At 42.5% G+C, this 20,389-nt stretch overlaps 1 protein-coding gene across 1 annotated transcript in view; it reads left to right on the top strand.

Moving 5' to 3' along the window:
- The first annotated feature begins 13,347 nt into the window (after window positions 1-13,347).
- TGFBR2 (transforming growth factor beta receptor 2) overlaps window positions 13,348-20,389 on the top strand; it is a 61,693-nt gene continuing 54,651 nt past the window's right edge. Inside the window, exon 1 of the mRNA XM_075143377.1 lies at window positions 13,348-14,120. Coding sequence (XP_074999478.1) covers window positions 14,027-14,120 — 94 coding nt within the window. The 5' untranslated portion in view covers window positions 13,348-14,026. The remainder of the gene's footprint in view (window positions 14,121-20,389) is intronic.

The following is a 20,389-nucleotide window of genomic DNA, read 5'->3' as shown; positions in this document are numbered from 1 at the left end:
CTGGCCATACCTTTTCATTTACATACAATCACTTTTATTGGATGTGGAAAACATCAACAAGAAAAATAACTTAAGAAAACAAGCTAATGTGGCAAGTTGTTTACAGTTACCTATGTCATTCTTTCCATCTCCAGCTGTTCCGATTAATCTTTTGAACCCTGCTACAAAAGCTGCTGTGTTCTTTATGGCAGGATAGTAATAACAGTCACCGTTGTTATTGCCGGTGCTTCTAAAACCTAAAAAGTTAATGAAAAAATCAGTTCGATGTTTTCTTTAACAAGAAAGTTGCATTATTTCATAAATCATATTCTTTTTGTATTCAAATCTGGAGAAGATTCTTCAGGGCAGCCTGAGATTAAATTTTAGTGTTTTTCTGAGTATTCCTCCATTCCATCATTTTAGGGGCAAAATGGGGTGTGCAGGGGGGAGAGGAGTGGCAGTAAAAACAGAAAAATAAAAGTTTGAGAAAATTCTAAATATTTTAAAAATATTTTAATGGAAGATGCTTAGGGAATGAAATGCCATTCCCTTTCAAAGCATACAAAATATGTATTTCTTTATATTAAATTTCCTAAAAATTCTTCACCAAATCTCAGTCCTTTCTAATGCCATGGATAAGGGGAACTCTGGGGGAATATGGGACTAAGCTGGTTGATCCAACAGATCCTCTTAGGAAAATCATAAAGAATGTTTCTTCTGCAACTTCCTCAGATCAGGGTAACCTGCTATATTTGCTGCTTCCCTGTTTTCCTTCCTTTGTGGAACAGCAACACAGAGGAGTCATTTCTCAGGGATGTCACAGCAAATGAATGCATGGATCCGATGGCTGTAACTTGCACTGAAGGAAAACAACATTCCTGATCAGCTGAGCAATATGAATTGCTGACGCTCCCAGCATGAGAATTCTTGCTACCCGGTAAGATTTCAGTACTTTAGGATCACTGACATTAGAAATTATAAAATCACCCAGAGTAAAGAACAGTAAAATAATTACAGTCCCTGGGAAAAGGTTTAGTATTTTGCTTTAGTATTAAAAGCAGCACCTTGCTAGTTGAACTAAAGGAGCACTAATGTCTTCACCCTTTCCAGAAAGAGTCACGCTGAATCCTGATTGTCCAATGTAGATTGACATTAGCAAAGATAAACAAATCCACAGATCTCTCTCTTAAGACACTGATTTGATCTATTCGGTTCTGATTACAATTCAAGACCCTCTAAGAAAGGCATGGTTTGTTCAAGGAAGAAGGCTGGACACCTTTGAATTTGACTGCCCATATTTTATTCTTTGCCACAGCTCAGAGGGAGACCTCGTCACCTGTGGAATTAACTGTGCTAACCAAGCTGCAAAAGTGCTTGAGCTTGAACGCTAACCTCATTACAAATATCAGTCAGTTTTAAACAATGCATTTGTGCAGTGCTCCATCTGAACAAGTCATACGTGTACAGCACTCTTCTCCTCCAAAGGAAGGCCAGATGGCACTGTTGCAAAAACTCTTACTAATTCTGCTAATCTGCGTGTGTGAACTGGTAGTCCTTGAAGAACTGCTTATTGTCACTGGTGAGCCATTTCTTTCTAGTTCTCACCAGTAAAAATTGCTTTCCTGGCTTTAAACTCTCTGTGAAACCATTGTAGGTAAGTCTGCTGCCACAGCAATCAAACAAAATATTGTACCGTGCCAAGACATTATGCTACAAATGAATTCTCAGCACATAACTCTCCAAGAACATCTTTCCACCCAGTTAAAAAGGGGTGGGACTTTTTCTCTCGTTTCCCTTGGCAGTCTCTCCAACAACTCTCCCCCTAATTAAAACAATTCTATTGCAGATTATTTTGCCTGAACTTACTTTACTGAAAGAAATGATCCATACTAAGAGTTTTAAAGCACATTTGGAAGGTACGGTACAGGAAAGAAAAGACATACGATGTAAAAGGCAGGACAAGGTGTGGTTTGTGAAAGAGAAAATAAGCTAAATATCATCTTGTTCCCAAATATCCAGCAGCTCACAGAACTTTAAAATCTGCTTTTTTTTCTTTCAATTTTAAAGGAGGGAAAGATTTTTCCATTAATTGTATGCATACCTGTACTGAAGTATTGCCATCAGCTTGAACAGTCTTTTTGCGGTAGAAGATGTAGACACTAACTCTCCTAGAAAAGGCAATGTACAACTGAAGGACAAGCTTCACTGGCTGGAAGGGGCTCACCTCTCCCTCCACCCTGTGGTTGATGGGGATGGTTCTGCAGAGGTTGCCCACAGAGCTGTCCTGATGGCTCTGGAAGGCTGTTTCTCTTGAGGGAACAATTCACCATCATGGTTTCTTACGGAACTCAATTCTTCCCTTATTTAAGGACTTGTGCATGTACCGTAATTAAGCTGTTTTCTGGATAAAAGCCTCAAGCATTTCACAGTGCTAGGAAACTTCTCCTTATAGAAAAGCCAATATGTGGAAAGAATTAAAAACATGACCTTGGTAAAAATGGACTTCACTTTATCCAGGTACTTCTCTGCCCACTTCCCAATTGCTGGAAAGCATCCCACGTAGTTATATGAGCCTCACAGTGCTGTTGTATTGTGAGACTGACCCCTTCAGAAATGCTCCCTGCCCCTTTCATAAACATGAAAGTATTCCAAGTGTCTTATTGTCCAGTGACATGGACATTCAGTAACTTGTTCCTTGCAGAACCTTTTTTTTATGTGTTTAAATCTTAAATCTCTTGCCTATACTCAGGTGGTAAGAGCAGTAACAGAGCTGAGAAGTGACCATAAGTAACCACATGAATTTCTTCCTCTTTTCTTTCTTACACAGCCTAACCTACATGCATAGTAGCTTGACGTGACAGGTGCTGCTGCAACTGCAGATTTTCCCAGGGCTCTGCTCTGATCTCTGAAGTCTGATAGAGTCTTTTTGCTCTTCCTGCTTTTCTAAGCACTTAAAAACCAGCTGTCACTATCGGGCCTCTGAAATGAAACTCAGATATATGAAGATTTCCTTCATCCAACACAATCAAGTTTCACACAGACTCTGAGCAGAAACTGCTGGTGTGTTTCAGAGGCTGACAACAGCCCAGGAGCACCGTACGGCATTGTGGAGGAGTGCTAGGTTAGTCATCAGAGGTCACCGAGACTGCTTAACAGTGACCACAGCCACCCCCTGCTACTGATAGTGTTTCTTTCTACACAGCTGGAGAAGAGACTGTTTATACAAATAATCTTTATCATGCTTTTATCAGGAAATTGCTTAACATGTATCTGAAGCTGAGCATGTTCAAGTTGAGCTCATTTCATTCCAAGCCAACTGCTGTTTCTGTGCTGCTCAGTGAGCACAACCCATTCAATTTTAATTTTGTTACAAACAAACAAACAAAGATAATTAATAACATACGCTTCAGAAAGACTCTTTTTCCTAGAGCAAGATGTTTTCCAAAACCCTTTCCATCATAGAGCTAAGAGCAAAAACTGTTCTAAAAACTCCTGTGAGAGCCTGGGTAGTGCTGTGCTCTGCGTACAATGTTGTTCTGAGCCATTCAGCGCACCCTCAGCTCTCACCTGCTTGGGTCAGACTTTGGCTTTACGCAGTGGCAGAGAATGCCTTAGAATGGCTTGGTGGTCCACTCTCATCTGTTATGCTATCTCATTGATAAATCTGTTAGAGGAAACAACCTACCACCCCAGAAGCAACTACTAAAATGTACAAGGTCAAACCAAACAAGGACTTTTTTTTGGACATGTTTGTTGAGTTAATACTAAATAGAGAAGGCCATGTGTCTAATGAAATAAAATATGGTCACAAAATGGACATATCTACAGACCTAAGGTGTCTGATTGGCAACAAAATGTTAGGCATGTAGGAAAATTCCTGAAAATTCCATTTGGCATTGGTCTTACCTATATGACCTAAATCCCTTTTCTAAATCAGTGTCAAGAAAGCAAGACTTTACTGACTTCAATGTAACAAAGGTCTGGCCTTAAATTTTCTACACATGGAGTTTTCAAAAATATCTAGAAATGGAGCTAAACCAGAACTACAACCCCAGACCCCAAAGCTTTGAGGAAGTTTTGGTTGGAAGACAACCTTTGCAGCTGGCCATTGATCTGAATGGAGCAAGCCCAAACCTAGGATGAGATCTCCTGTGAATGCCGAAGAAAATTGTGTTTGGAGCCAGATTCAGACTTTACAACTTGGGGCCCATCTCCTAAAATGGTGTAGATGAAGGCCAGAAATGGCTGCCTGCTGTAAAAGGAGGCAGAAAGCCCCCCACCAGCTGTGTACTCTGAGCAGCCTAGCTGCCTGTGTACAATAGAATCAACACGGCAGGGGTAAGCCCACAAGGAAGTCTCTGTGGTAAACTGGTTTGCAAAAGCTGAAAGTGGTGTGCATCCTTTGTAGCACAATAGCGAAGGTTATTCTGTGGCTGCTGCAAAACAACCTCTAATTCGTCTAAGGCTGCAAATGCAGCCTTTGCAAAATATGCGTTAGGCTTTGAAACCAAAGTTCAAGCTGGTTCCTGCTTATTGCATATTGGCTTACACACTCTATCGGCACCTGCTAGTTCTCAGTTGTCACCACTTCTTTCACACTTGGAAGCTCACGTCGCCGGTCTATGACCGAGTTACAAGCAGTAAGTGGTGATGTTAGCATGTCCCAGATGAATCACATTTGGTGCTGCAGATGTCTTCTTAAGAGTCATCAACGTGAATACTGCAAAGAGAATGATGTTTGCACCTGAAAGGCCATGTAGAAGAAAACGTACGAGAGTTATGAAGTACATGTATCATTTATGGTGCTTTCCACCTGGGAAGTAAAGTATGCCTTATATACCCTAATATATAAGTCTCATCCACACTGTGGGGTAGTAATTATTACTTCCATGTCACACATGAGAAAACATGCCCACAGAGGTACGAGTTACCCCCCATCTTGTCCCTTCATGTGCCACACACAACAGTCTGCAACAGAAATAAGAATAGATATACATCCTTGTCTAAAAATCTGCTCAGTCCTGTAAGGAAAGGGACTATTTTTGTTAGGTCATAGTGATCACTCATGAGAAAAGAAACTTACCTGTGCTTCCCAGGGGTCTCTTTCTTCACCATGCATTCCAGCTGAGGATCTTCAAGCACTTCACAGGGAGTAGTGTGTGTCTCAGTCTGTGAGAATCACTGGGTTTTATCTGATTCTTAGAAAGCTCATATGGCTCCCTGGAGAGAGATGCAGGCTGTCGACATGCATGGTGCAACTGTGATAATTTGTAGCCTGAGTGTTTTATTCCGATGCAAAAAAATAGTTTTTTGAAAAAAATAGCGGGGGAAAAAAATACCCAGGTCTTTCTACTGGTTACCTCCAGCCGTTGTCTCCGGTGGAAGATTATAAGACAGTTACACTTATGGCTACTCGACCGCAGTTCAGTGAGATGAAGGTCTACGTGTCTATGTAGAACAGTCAAAATGGTACCTTGCTCCCTTCATCACCTCCATGAGCTGCCTGCCTTCTGGTTGCCAGTGAAGCCCCTTCAAAGGCATGGCTTCCTCTGCCATGAGGTGGGTGGACAGCAAGCAGAAAACAGGAAGGCTGCGGAGCTTGGCTCCATGCTCCAGCTGTATCATGCAATGCGACAGCAGCTGGCCCCATTTGTCATGACACGTGGAAGGAATTGTGACTTTCAGGGGATGTTCTGCGTGACTGAAGACTTTTGGAGCCTGTGTACTAAATGATTGGGCTGACAGCCATGCCTGGCTTGGTATAGGGAAGGAAAGGAACAATATTTGAGCTGTCTGTGTAAATTCGTTCTTTGCCAGATTCTTATTGTTCTCACCGACACCCAAGAGGATGAACAACATCAAAACTAATCTATAAGCAGCAGCTAGATATCCAAGTTCTTAAAGAGTCCAAGACAGCACTTACTCAATGTTTGTGGTGCAGAAAGGCAGTGATGAAAAGCCTCTTGTCAATGATTATGTGACCGTGGCACCAGCAAATTTTAATTGCAGTATTAAATGCTATCCAGTGCTAAAAATCACGTTTACCTTTTATATTCTATTGCCCACTGCAGCTAAGTAAGGAAAAAGAAACTGGTAGAAAAAGCGGACCACAGTGCCACGACTTTTTCCAGGGCTTATCAACACATCTGAGAATAACTAGAAGAAATTGTTGAGGGCTGTAATGGAATGGAGACCAACATGGGCTGGGACTCTTCATTGTGGTTAACAGGGCAAATAAAAGAGCCGTGAAGTATATTATGCCACTCCCATTTCACAATGCCCTTTATTCTGGGCTTTGACTAAAAGACACTATATGAGACCCAGAAGTTTCACTACTGATAAATTAACTCAGTGTGGTTGTTTCTAGTTGTGAAACTAATAGTCAGGAATTTCTTCTGAATGAAATGTTAATGTGCACACACAAACACACAAGCAGACACATTTTTGAAGCAGCAGCTTGTTAAGTCTAACAGTACCATAGTTTGAAAAAACAGTAATTGCAAAGATGTTAAAAAAATTATTTATTTTTAAAATAGCAGTCTGTAATCGACACCCAGAGGAAAAGTCAATGGAGAGAGATTAAAACACTCAGAACAAATAAACTGAAAGAAAAGAAAGAAAGATATATTAGAGAATAGGAGAAATAAGGGAAATAAGGGAAAGGAACCCAAGGAAAGGAGGCAAAAAAAAGGCAACAAAATGAAGAAAAGACAGACATGCCAATTCAGAACAGCATGCCCTTTAAAGGAAAAACATTGAAATCCTACAAGAGTAACGTCATGCGGATAGCTGTAAATTACTTTTTGTTTGTGATGGAGATTACTGAAGTTGATTTTTCAATCTTTTCTTATTTTTAAATCACAGTAAAAAATCATCAGAGAAAGGTAGAGATGAAAACCAGCCTAATATTTACGGCAAGCAAATACATGCATCAGATAGCAAGTACTATAAAAGCTCTTCAGAAAATTCAGTCTGACTTAAACAGGATCTCCTCACTCACTAATGAGCATCACTACACTTTTCCCATTGCCTGGCTGTCTTGTTTACCTCACCATAAAACCTACAAACTCCTCAATTTCTAAGCAGTTTTTATATTAGATGGGCAGCGGTCCCTCAGGACAGGAGGGCTCCAACTGCTGCATGATTCAGAGATCAAACTGTGGTAGCACGGGACAAGATGTGTCCTTATCTATACTTCAAAGCATGTGAAGAGACAACAAATATTCGCTCACACTCTCATGCCTCATCAGTCTCAATTGCACCTTGATTTGTAGTAGGCAGGAGAATTACCAAATCACTTTCTCCAGCCATAGGTCACCAGAGACACAAAAGTGTTCTTACAGACAGGGCAAAGATGAGCAAGAAATGTTATGCACCTTTGTATAGAAGGGAAGACTGACTTTAAACCAGCAATGCTCATTTGTTCCCTCACTGCAGTCAATATCTGGACGTAGAACCTGGGGAATTGACACTCCAGAAATGCCAAATTGACAGAAGATGCATAGTGTTATGTCTCCATAGACAGTGGAGTCAATCATGCATCTTCTAGTAACTGCAAAGCATCTAATTCCCGGTTACCTTAAGGACTATTTGTAACATTTTAATCTTGTAAAAGAGTAATAAAATGGGTGTAAATTGCACTAAAGCTTTCTCTAATAGCCCCTATATTGTTATAGTGATGCAAAGAGCCTTGAATATCACTGAGGCGATGGATTAACCACCTCTCCCTGATCCTTGCAGACGTCTTTAATGTCCCCAAGGTTTGACCCAATCTACCAGATGGAGTTGGTATCCTTCACACCTATTGAGAGCTTCAGGTGAGCACTACGTAATTTTCACTGCCCAGTATTAGACAGCTCCAGCCAAGAATTGAAACTATTGATGGTAGCCCGGCTAGTCTGGCCTGAGTTGTGAAGGGAAATGCCTGCCCAACATTCAGGGCTGGTAGGATTGCATGGAGAGCATCTTCCAACTGGGGAGATGTCATACCAGCTGGAACATGTGGGAGACCGTGTGTGCACAACCTGAAAACGGGGCTCATAGGCTTGCTTGGTGATGGTCTCAGTCACAGAAAAGGAAAATAGCAAAAGGGAATTATATTATCTGAGTTATTTGCAAGCCATAGTTAGCCCATTTGTTCCAGGGTCAGCTCTGTTGGAACAATATCCAACTCCCAAGGCATTCTGGATCCTCCTGTACTGCTTGCTTCTGACCTTAGAGGTCAGAGCACAGTAGCCACCTCCTGTGACCACAGATCATAAAGTTGCCTTGCAGATAAAAATTATGGAATCATGCATTTCCTTCCCGAGAGGAACAGCTGTGCTATCGCAAATAAATTTGCTTAAAGATCCTGGTCAAATGAGTCAGTTTAACATCATCAATGTACTGCATTCCTGACTAACACAGACATGATCTTCTGCTTGGTGGGGTGGGAGGATACTTTCCTCGGTTCTGGGGCTTTGCGGCTGAAGATTCTTTCGGATTAGATTTAGGGATATACTTTATCATAGATTCACAACTCCCTTTTGTTCCAGTGGGAAAAAATGAAACAGAAGGGCCTCTGTGTTATGCTACTTAGGTTCTTTGATAGCTTCAGAGATTTTCTGAGGCTTGGCATCCAATGTTCAAATTCTTTCTAATGAAGAGCCTAAAATAACAAGCTTTGATGATAAGAAATACCACAAATTATGTGGTAATGGAGACAGGTTCCACGAGTAAGCATATTTTTGAGCAACATAAATTATCTCCCAAGTATATCTGTAATAATTCGGTTCCACGTCTTTTAAAAATGCCACTTCATCTAGACTTAGTTTTACTAGTTCTTTGTAAATGTAAAAGAGTTAAGACAAAAGATGGAACATGCTTATGAATGTGCAAGGTTTTTCCCCAGGTCAGATACCCATTGTGAGAAGTACAAGAAACTGAAGAAAACAGCATAAAATTCTCCAAATGTCCTTTGATTTTGGAAAAATAGAATGGAATTCTTCATGTAAAAGGTTGTGTAGTGAGATTAATGGTGCTTCCTGAGGGAACGATATCTCTTCTGACACTAACATACTTCTGCTTTCACTATGGGGGTATTTATACATACACAGTAAACACAGAACAAGCCAATTCAGTGAAGCTTAAAAATGGTTGATTTGCATTATAGATAAAAGTCAGAGATGATGTGAACAGCAGTGCCCTGAGAGTCTAGTGCTAATTTGAATAATATTTCAAAACTTTATTTTGCTAAGTGTCATTCGGGAGATTTGTACAGAAAGCATTACTAAGATAAATCTTGAAGATAACATTATTCTTGTTGCCTCTGATATATGCAGGAGTTGATAACAAGCTGATCGCCTCCTTCTGACGGATGATTACATGCAACCGATGTTTTAATTTGATTATATCTGTGAGATAAGCATAATGCTGTGTTAAGTCCGAACACTTTTTATGAGACTTTCAAAACGTTTTGCAATGAATGTAACCTTTTGTAAATGTCCTTGCTTGAGGCTGCCTGTGTTCTCCTAATGATGCAAATTATTAGTAACAAGTTGAAACCAGTGATTATGCAAAAGAAGAAAACTGCATTTAATAGTAGCTGTAATTCTGTGCTCTATGATAACCTAAATTAAGAGAGAAATATGATGCAAGCAGTCATACAAGGCACGATAGTTTAACACTACTCCAAAGAGGACTATGTGTTCTTCAGCGATCGATGCACAAAACAGGCAGAGCTTTTATCAAGGACGCTGAAAGACCAATACTTCATGCTAAGCACCCTCAATTTGAAAATTAGCAGACAAATGTCAGCTTTGTGAACAGAGCGCTGCAGGGAACAGAAGTTTTGGGTTGCAAATAATACAGGGTTACAAAATTTGACTTTGATTTGAACTGAAATGCCAAAATTTCCCTGAAAATACACCTCTTCCTTCACTGCAGTGAAATCAAAGTGTTGTATGTTGCTCCCATGTTTTGTTTTTATATGTAACATGGAGAGAACAAAAAAATTTCAAAACTAATTGGCTGCTTCAAAACAAAAGCCCATCTGTATCATACCAAAAACATCAAAATAGGATGTGCTACTTTTCAAAGCAGATTTCCCATTTTTCTTTTGAAAGTAGTTATGACAAAACTTATTCAGAGTCATCAATGTTTTTATTTTGGTCAAACTACTTATTCCAGTTATGTCATTAATAGTTTTGTCAAGGCAATATCAGTGTACGATGTACCCGATTGCCTTGTTTCATTCCAAACAAAAATCACTGGCCTGTGATTGCCAGTCAGTAAAGCATCTTGTAGCTTACATTATATGATGTATACAATTCAAAGAACATTTCCTTTAGGATTCATGTCATCTAACATCAGATACCTAAAAAGTAGATGTCTGGGCTAACTATGGTCTCTGTCATCAGCTCCTGTGTCTAGAGGTTTTTAAAATACCTAGATTCGTCTTCATCCTTTGATGACTAAGGGAATGTAGGTGACCTAATAGCTTGCTGCCACCGTAATGGCAGTTCTGTTCATCCAGTCTTTGTCCTCCATCCTTTGGTCCTTGAACCTGATCTGGGACTAACCCACTACAGACAAGTGAGACGGCTCCTTTAGATGGCAGGAGAGGTGCCAGGTTGTCTCAGCCATCTCCTGGAACTTCACTCTGAGGCTAACTTTTAGACAGCTAAAGTAAGGTGAGATGCCTTCACCCTAAGCCACATAGGGCAGTTTATATAGGCATGAACATTACGTTGTGTTAGTGCAGCTGTCTAGGCCTTATTTAATTCTGAGTCAGTAGAATCTGACCCGTTTGGGATCTGGGAAGTAGCTTGTGGGATGCTTAAACAAAGCAACACTGGAGCTAATAAACTAATCAAAATAATGGCTTTACCGGGCACATCAGCAGTTCTTGGCTGTGGGTAGAATGATTTTGGGTTAAAAGTGTATGTTGCGTACAGTGAAATGACAGTTTTCAGTAACAATGCAAGTTTTGTGGAAGCTTGAAAGTGTTCTTCATGTAACACTGTAGTTCGCATGGGATTTTGACAGAAATATGATACTGCAAGCTGAGAAATGGTTGGAATACTAAAGAGAGATCATTAGTACTAAAAGTTTTTATGGACTATTTTAAAAAGCTGTATCTAAAAATGCAGCAAGAAGCACTTAGTTTGTCTTCACTAGGAGGCCCTGAGATACAAGAGGTACTAGCTTGTTTGTGTTCTGGGTATCTCTTTTTAAGGCTCAGAAAGAAAACACAATATTCAGTGCTTCAACATTTTGCCTTTCTGAGTAGCAAACTGAAATTAGCTGACCCTTCCTTACCCTGTCAGGCTGGAGTTAATTATTTACAGCTTTAATCTGCGGCTCTTCGAAGGGGGCTCTTTCTTACCTCAGTCAGGCTGAGGTTAAATATTCACAGTTTCAATCTAGAAGTAAGTAATAAACTGCCATCTGCAAATAGGGAACTGGGAACTATGAACAAGGAAATGGAAAGAAATGACCAGCTTAGCCTAGTTTTATATATTTTAGTTGTCCAGGAAATCCTGATTAAGCTGCATTTGGACCCTAACAGAGAAGCTTTACTACTCAAAAAGGCAGGACGTGAGCTTTTGTTAATAAGCCTGTCTGGGACAAATCTGTGAACCGAATTGGGGTTTATTTCAACTTCCATGTTAACTTTTGGTGACCAAGTTACCCCTCCACTGAGGATATCCAGGTAAGATATATTCCTTCCACCCAAAAGCTTTCTAGTAGCACCCAGCACTCTCATGGGCTCTCTGAACATCCAAAGCGCAGCTGTAACACAATCCTCACTGCATGATGTGTCTGTGGAAATAAAAACAATGCTTATATGGAAATATCAGACTTCTGAAATCCTCTTGTAGTAGACTCCTCACCTACTGGGTAACAGGCGCCGTATCACCTCATGTGAGAGAGAGAGGCTGTGATGCCAGGGATGTGAGACTACTGGGGACTTGAGTACGGCCCTCCCCAAGGCCTCCATCTCCTGCAAGCCCCTCTCCTACTCCCTGGACGAGAGAGGCTGGTCAGAAGGTGCCTGTGAAGGAGAATAGCCATGGCACTCGTGCGAGGGAGAGAGATGCAAGTGAGGCAGAGGTCAGCTTGCCAAGTCACACTTGGATTGTGACAGGTTTGAATAGAAACATTAAATCTGTATTTAATGGCTTTTAAGCTTCTTTTCGTATTGAAAGTTAGTCACCAAAAACTAACAGGAGAGTTCAGTATACACAGCCAACTTTCTAAGCAAACAGCACCTCTTTGGCACCTGCAGCTTGACAGCTACAAGGAGAGAGAAGTGTATACAGCATGCAGTATATACTGATGGGGATTGAGAAATGCTTTTATTTAAGTGGATTACTGAAAACATAGTCAGCTTCTAGCACAGAGCTGGTGCACAGGAACTGATAAGAACACTCCAGTCTGTGCTGAAAGGGGAGTCCAACATTTTTCTTAACTCAGGAAGGTGGCAACTGTTTGAGTGAATCTTGACTGTATTTAAAGGGGGAAGGAGAGGAAAATGCTCTTGGAGAGGTTTATAAGAATTTGCACCATAAACTGGAACTGCACTGTGAAAATACGCATTTAGGGAGTTTTTAAAACTAAATTTACATAAAATCACAATGAGATTTTTTATGTCTGTTATAGGCCAATTAAATGCATTATGCAAACATTTCCAGATTCAGAGTTGATCTGGGACATTCAGAGCATGATTATGTATATTCCCCCTGAGGGCTTAGCCCTTTTTCTGAAATACCCAAATCTGTACCTCTAACTAGTGCTGTAACTGAGAGAAAAGCAAAGCACCAAAATTTGAACAGGCACTCTCAAATTATCCCCATGTGCATCAGTTTACCTTTCAATCAATGCCCGGCCATTTAACTCAGAAAGGAAGGAAGACTCTGTGAACCAAAAATGAGTCTCAAGACAACCGCTGGCTATGCAATGGCTGGATTTATATTGGCAGAAAGCTCAGGCCTTATTCAAGTTGGGAGTCTAATGGTTCTTGTAGTCTCTCTCTGGGCCATGCAAAGCTGGCATCACTGGTGTGGTCCTATTCCCTGAATCCTACGTGCAATTTCTCCTTTCTGGAGAAGGCAAAATCTCTGGTAAAAGCTAAACCTACTTCGGAGGGGAATGGAGATGAACTTCATCTCTGTCACATACGTGGCGTTTGGGACCGAGTGGTGTGCGTCCAGCCCGTTTGGGAGCAAAATGCAAAAAAAAGAGGCAGGTGACAAGTTGTCGCAGTCAGCTTCAACATCTGCGAGCTGAGTGCCCAACTAGTCTGTGTGAACGTTTCCTGTTATTACCCTGACTTCAACCTCCCCTGCTTTAGTTCATCTGGGGGTTACGTCCGTCTTTCAGATACCAGTTCTGCAGAGGGGGAAACAAGCTGCAGCAGCATCAATAAGGACAGGGATACGGATGCAGGGAGGCGCTCTGGGAAGCCCCCATGCCCCAAATGACAGGACTGGGCCCTTGTCAACCCATGGGGAGAAGGGCCCATTCGACCTGGCGGGTTCCCGTCGACCTTGAGCCCCCTCGCAAGCCACGCCGCCGCTCCGGGGCCCGGCGGCGCGGGCGGGTGGCTGTGCCCGGTCCCGGCCTCGGGAGGGAGGCAGGCGCAGGGATCCGGGCTGCACGTCGGGGCTGGCCCCGGCGCGCTTGTGGTGGGAGAGCCAGACCTGAGAGGGGCTGGCCTCTGGCAGATGATTGACACCAAACTGGGTGAGGTTTCATGTTAAAAAAAAAAAAAAGAAAGAAAGAAAAAGGGCGAGCGCAGGGGAGGGGGTGCCTGTGGGAAGGGGGAGAAGGAACTACTGTAAGAGTAAGAAAGTCCTGCCCAGCTGTTTGCGAAGTTTAAGATTTCCTGTTTCCCCTGCAGCGCCGAAGTGAAGTTTTCAGTGAGTCACCCGCAGTCCCGAGCAGCGGAGCCGCGCAGCCCGCTCCCCCGCCGCCCTGCCAGCCCCGCCGCCGCGGCCTCCCCCGCTGCCCGGCCGCCCCCCGCGCCCCGCCCGCGCCTCGCCGTCTGTGCCGATCCGGCTCCGCGATGACTCCCCGTCTGCCGAGGAGCCTGCGGCGGCTGCTTCTGCGCCTTTCCCTCTGGGTCCTCATGGGAAGCTCGGTCCCCTCTCTGCTTCGGGGTAAGTGGGTGCCGGCCGCCGCTCCCGCTTGACAGTTGCTGGGGCCGGAGGCAGGAGCGGGGCCGGAGGCAAGAGCAGGGCCGGGCAGGAGGCAGGAGCGGGGCCGGAGGCAGAAGCGGGGCAGGGCAGGAGCGGGGCCGGGCAGGAGGCAGGAGCGGGGCCGGGCAGGAGGCAGGAGCGGGGCCGGAGGCAGGAGCGGGGCCGGGCAGGAGCGGGGCCGGAGGCAGGAGTCCGCCGCGAGAGGGGGGAACGCGGTTGCTAAGAAAGTTTTGAGGCTGGAAACCTTTCGGGAGGGGTGAGCGTGGTTTTTTAGTGCCCTGCTGGAAAGTAAGCGAGGGAGAAAGGACTGGGAATCTGGGGGTCTCGCGGCAAAAACTGAGGTCCGTCCGTGGAGGGAGAGGGGGGAGAAAAGAGGATTTGGCAGGAAATGCAGCAGGGTCTGGTCCGGCCGGAGGAGCCCGGAGAGGGCAGCTCGGGAGCTGACTGCTGTCCCCGGGCGGAGCGGCTGCCCGGCCCTGCAGCTGCTGCGGCAGCTCCCGCACCTGGTGCCGGGCCGCACCGTGTGTCCGGAGGCGGCGGGCCGGGGGGCGCCAGGCCCAGGGGGAAGCAGCCGGCCGCGGCCCGCGCCTGCCGCCGCCTTCGGTGCGTGGTCGCGGGTGCAGGATCCAGCACCCAGCACAGCTTTGGCGATGCCCTCTGGGATGGGGACCAGCTGCACACCCGTAGGGAGAGGGGCTAGAAGGTGCCACGGGCGCTACATGGCCTGAGCCGGAGCGCGCCGGCTCTCGGAGGTGAGGGCTTGTTCGTGGCCACAGAGCTTGCTGCTGGGTGGGTCAGCAGTGGCTTTCCAAAAAGTTATTTTATGTGTGAGTTTCTGCCTACAGCTGAATTAAGCCGTGATTGTGAGCAACTGGGCTGAGAGTAGCAGTCATTCCTGTAGCACTTAGTGCTCACGTTGTTTGATTGACTTTTAATGACACTTCACATCCCTTATTCTGTTTTACCAAGACATCCTTAGATAGGTTTTTGAGGCTGTGGCTTGCAGTAATCTTCATAGGATAATTTGGAATGTACCAAGAGCTTAAAGTGCTGCTGCAAAAACAAGGTCCCTGCCCTGAGGAGCTGTCGTCTCAGTCCTGCCAGTACTAACCCACATATGTGAACTAACATCTGTAACTGCAAAGTTAGGCCCTAAATCATGTTGCAGTGCAACTGGCAAACCTGAAAAGAGAACATCAGATTGCAGCACAACTACATCTGAAACAGTTTTGAAGAATTAAGTAGATTTCTGAGATGTCTTGTGATATCATGTCTAGTTTTAGTCTTCAGGTAAGATGTGCAGACACCTGAGCTTCTGCAAACTCTGCTCTATGCCCTCTGATTCTCCCTTGTGGTGCATTCATGGTCAATAATGATCTCAAAATTGTTGCTAAAACATAATAACATAAACTAGATAGCTCTTGTATAGCTACTGCCAATAGCTATGTACAGTATGAATAACTTCATGCTTCATTAATAATCCTGTCAAAGTCAACAGATTTTACATACCTGCAAAGTTACTCACGGAAGCTTAGGGAAATGAAAAAAACAGTGTAAGAGTAAGACACTATGGTGTCCCAGGGCTCAGAATGATATTATTTTAAATGTGAGGTGTGCAGCTTCTTATTGATTTTGATATATAGTTTTATTATTTCTGATTAATATTAACCATACTGAACTAGTGATGGCTTTTATTTTGACCCCAGCCCCAAATTTTTTGCAGATTTCCATCACCAAAAGCTTTAAGTGAAAAAGCTCTAGTTTTGTTAATCTTGTGTTATTTATTATTATGCTTCTTTTTTTTTCACTCAACCAGTATAGACAGTCTCAAACTACAGGTAGATTTTAAAAATGGACATAGCTTAAGAATTCGTTCTTTTTTCTTGTCATAGGTCCAGTGAGGAAAAAATGTATATAGATTGGTTACAATTCAGCATTTTTTATACTGATCTTCATCTACACCCTACAATAATTAAAACTGAGTAGACCTGTTATCAGATAATCTATCCTATAGGTCCAAAAGTTGCTTTAATAATCACCGTAGGATTCTGTTGTGTGTATAACAGGAAGAGCTGGTCAGAAAACAACACTTCTGTGGGGGCAGAAAGTGTGAGGTTTGGATATTGGTTGTTATTTGGCATCAAAATGAAAACTAGAGCTGCCAAATGTTTGGAGGAAAACAAAACAGAAAAAAGAGCTACTTACTTTGTAATAATCAATAGTTCAGCAGTTCAGTGAGGATGAGGCAGGAGAGATACCACTCTTAGGAGAGCTCACTTCCCAGGTATGCCTACTAACCAGCTGTCTCTTGTTGGTGAAGAGGTTAATAAAGCCCCAGCTAAAATTTCATTTTAACATTCTTCACAGCAAATATTAGACAGGAATGGCACATTCCCATAAAGATTCTGGACAAAACCACAAATTCGTGAGCAGGTCCAATAGGAACGATCTACTTTGAAAAAGATGCTCTCATGTCCTGTACTACACACAAGTAATTGAAATTTTTCCATAGAGTAAAGGGACAAGGTGTGATTTTTTGAATGATTGTGAATGCTATATTGAGTGTTTAATCAATAAATGGCAGTGCAAACCAGCAGTTGCCCACATAAGATGTCGATGCTGCTGTGTCCAAGTGAATATGAATCTGTAATTTATCTTTGGGGTACCAAAACCAGAAATTTGTTCTTTGGAATAAACTGTGTAATAATTTTTCATTTCTGAACATCAGGAACTTAATTTCTCCATTCAGCTAAACACTGCTTGCATTATTGTCTCCTTATTTTTTTAAAAGCCATATCATAGTCAGTTAATTTTATAGTAACAAAATCAAATTTAGAGCTTCAGATATTTGCAAGAAGGAAGTATGAGAACAAACATCTTTGTAACATGGTGGAACATGTTTGTAAAGCAATCGAATCTAAAATGCATTCCTGCCCCCCATTAAAACTGGCAGATTTCCAGTTATTTCAGGAGGGAAGTAGGAATAGAAGAGATATTATTGCCTTTTCTTCTATTTATGGGGTATCCTTGAATTCTAAGAGTTTTATACCTGAGACTTTGAAAATCCCTTTTATTTAATTGCTATTTTGAGCGCCTTGGCATTAACATGCTTCTATAATATTTAGGTGGTGAATTCCGTGTAGGAATGGTTTCTATTAAAAAATGATGAGCCAGATCTTAAGCTGCTGCAAATGAATAAAGTTCCATTAGCATCAGTAGAGTTACATAGAGTTATAGCATATGAGTTTCCTGAAACAGTTTCAAAAGTAATTTCAAAAAAAGAGCAATGAAATAATTCAGATTTTTTCATATTCATAATATTTTTTCACTTACATTTTATAAACACTTACTATTATATGACCTACATTTAGCCAAACAGCATTGCTTCAAAATGAAATATTCCTTTCTGGGCTGAATTGTTATAGTTTCATGTAATGGTGATAAAAGCTGTCATTGTGACAAGGTTAATTCTGAACTTAGGAGCAAAAATGGTGTCAGGCTTTTACCAGAAGGAAAATTCTTCATGGTTTGGTTTTTGGGTTTTTGTGTGTGTTTTTTTCAGGACTAGGCTTTTAGAAAAGAGTTGCTCTTTTGAGGGGAGAAAAAAAGAGTGTAGTATCACCATAGTAACAGTTGTTGGAGTTTCCCATGCTTATATTTCCTCTGCGAGATATTTTTAAGATGACATTTTTGCATTTGTGGTATAAGAACTTTTCTCAATAATTTATGTCTGTGCTATATGCACTTTGCTAGCATTCACTTTGTATCGCTGTCACTCCTCTGCCTTCAGAAGAGCTGTGCCTCACTTACGGTAGGGCGAGAATGAGCAAAACCAAGTGGTTGGGCCCAACTTGTTACTTTCTTGGATTTTGCATAACCAGGTGCATTTGTACCCGCTAGGTATGAAATATTATCACTAGTGCACTGACAGAGTTTGATCTGAAAGTAGTCCAGTTTCCACAATGGCTGGCATGGCTACAGTTGAGTGTTGGTGGCACAGTGAAAGTCAGGGCTTCCAGCCACCTTTGCGGCCCCATGGTTCTGGGCTCAGCAGGAGGGAGGTGACTCGTTACAGTCCTGGTCTGCCGATTGTCCCCACGGCCCCTCTGGCACCGGCTGAGCAGAGGAACGAAGGGGTGTCCTGAGGCGGGTGGGAGACCAGCGGTGCAGTGTCTCCTTTGCCACATAGGAGCCCTTTGACTCAGGCGAAATTACCAGGTAGGCTCATCCCAGGGACATCAGCTAGTTGGTATTGCCAGAGCATTGCAAACTCAGGAAAATGGACCAAAATATCAACCAGTTCTGTGCAGATCTTGGAGAGTACAAGGGATTTCCAGCATGGAGTAGTGGAGAGCCAGTCCTGTTGTGAAAATGAAATTTGGCTGAGTCCTAGTCTAAGAGATTTAGTGCTGAGATTTTGGTTTACTTAATAGGTCTTTAGCCTTAAATTTTGTTGGGGCTGGAGGGTTTTTTTTTTTTCCTGTAGGATAATGGGAACTGGTTTTTAAACTCTTATAATCAAGAATAAAATAAAAGGTCACGAGAAAATACTTGTGCTTTTTTATGAACCATAATTCTAGAAGGTTAAAATAGACCAAAATAAATCAGAAAGAATATGCCTGGTTTTCGACAGACTAGGTAGAAGTCCTTTTGAAGTTTAACTTTACTGGCAGGTGGAAGTGATAAGACTTGTATTAAGAAACAGTGGAGAAACTTCTTACTACAGGGGATAGATTGCTTTTAGAGCAAGGAGTGGGCATACACACTGGGGCAGGGCACTGTAGTTAAGGCAAATGCCGCTGTTCAGTATGCCGCTGTAAGCAATGAGGTGATACTAAATATTTGCGAGATCGGGTCCTCAGTGACCCAGCTAAGTCTTCGACGGTCTTTTTTCATAGTACGTCTTCATTCTGGCATAAAGACAGAGCAGCAGCACTGGCATTGGTTGAGTACAACCATTTATACCCTACTGCCTAAAAGAACACAGATTTGGTTAGTATACAGATGGTTAGGGTAAGATACGTAGAGAGAGCAAACCACTTCAAACACCATCCAGTGATGAAAAACTCATCCAAGTTAGTAGTTAGAACTAACAAATCTCACCAGGAGTTGCTTAATTCTATTTCTGTTGGTGACAGCATGCCATCGTTTGTTTGTGTCCATTAACTTCTAGGGATTTAAGCAGAATTTAAATGGGAGCATGTATTAAGGGGTTTGCCTTGCAGTCGATACGGATTCCAGAGTCAGGGACTAATGTCCATTTGTTTGCATTGCTGCGAAGTTTAGCAACTGTTTCAGATTTTAAGAAACAATAACATTAGCAGTGGCAGGAGAAATACTATTTGCTGATTTGTCCATGTTTGTGTATTTTTTTTTTAATATGCCATTTCCTTGCTCTTTCTCTTGACCTGAATGCCATTGTGGTTGTTACAGCTGGAACTACCTGTCCTTTTTTTCATATGGGTTTTAAAGCCTTTTCACCTCTGGGAAGATCGTCTGGGGAAGGAGTAGTTTTCCTTTGCTCAAACAACTGGTATTTAGCAAGAACTTCCTGCTGGCATTCATCCCTGAGTTAATCTGGTTAGAATTAGAGCTGGTTGAGAGTTTTTGACACTTTTTCATGGGAAAATGCTGATTTGTCAAAACTGAAACAATTTGTGGAAATGTACCAGTTTCCATTAAACTTTCATCAGGAAACCTTCCCCGCCCCCCCAAGTCCAGGATGGAATTTCTCATATAGAAAGAGAGAGAGAGAAAGAGAAATTATCATTAATCAATAATCAGAATAATCACTGGTCGGGGATGAAAGAAAGGCAGGATCAAGTGTCTGGTCTGGCTCGTAGAGTGCACATTTGAATCTGGAGCTCCCCCTATCCACTCTCCCCAGGCTGTTGGAGGGCTGTCACTCTCTCCTTGTGCATGCATGCACAAACGCCCCCACACCCACCACTTCAAATGATTTTGGTTTCACTCTGGTGGTGAATATGAAAATGTATTAAATGTTACAGCACTTTGTGGGGCAGGAAAAACATTTTCCTGACAGTGTTTTTTAGGTTGACCTGTAGCCATGTGTTCATTTTCTCCTTGTTGTGTGGGAATGGCAGCGCTCTGAATGACTGGTGTCTTCTAGTCTTTGTTTCATATCGTAATAACAAGCTGTATTCAGAAATTTCTGTCATGCAAAGGAACCACAATTTTTATTACTAACAGATAGCCTGATTCTAGGATTC

The sequence above is a fragment of the Calonectris borealis genome, chromosome 2 (genome assembly GCF_964195595.1).
Source record: "Calonectris borealis chromosome 2, bCalBor7.hap1.2, whole genome shotgun sequence".
Lineage (NCBI taxonomy): Eukaryota > Metazoa > Chordata > Aves > Procellariiformes > Procellariidae > Calonectris > Calonectris borealis.
Note: the sequence above shows the minus strand (reverse complement) of the source record. Positions and strands in the feature narration are given on the sequence as shown.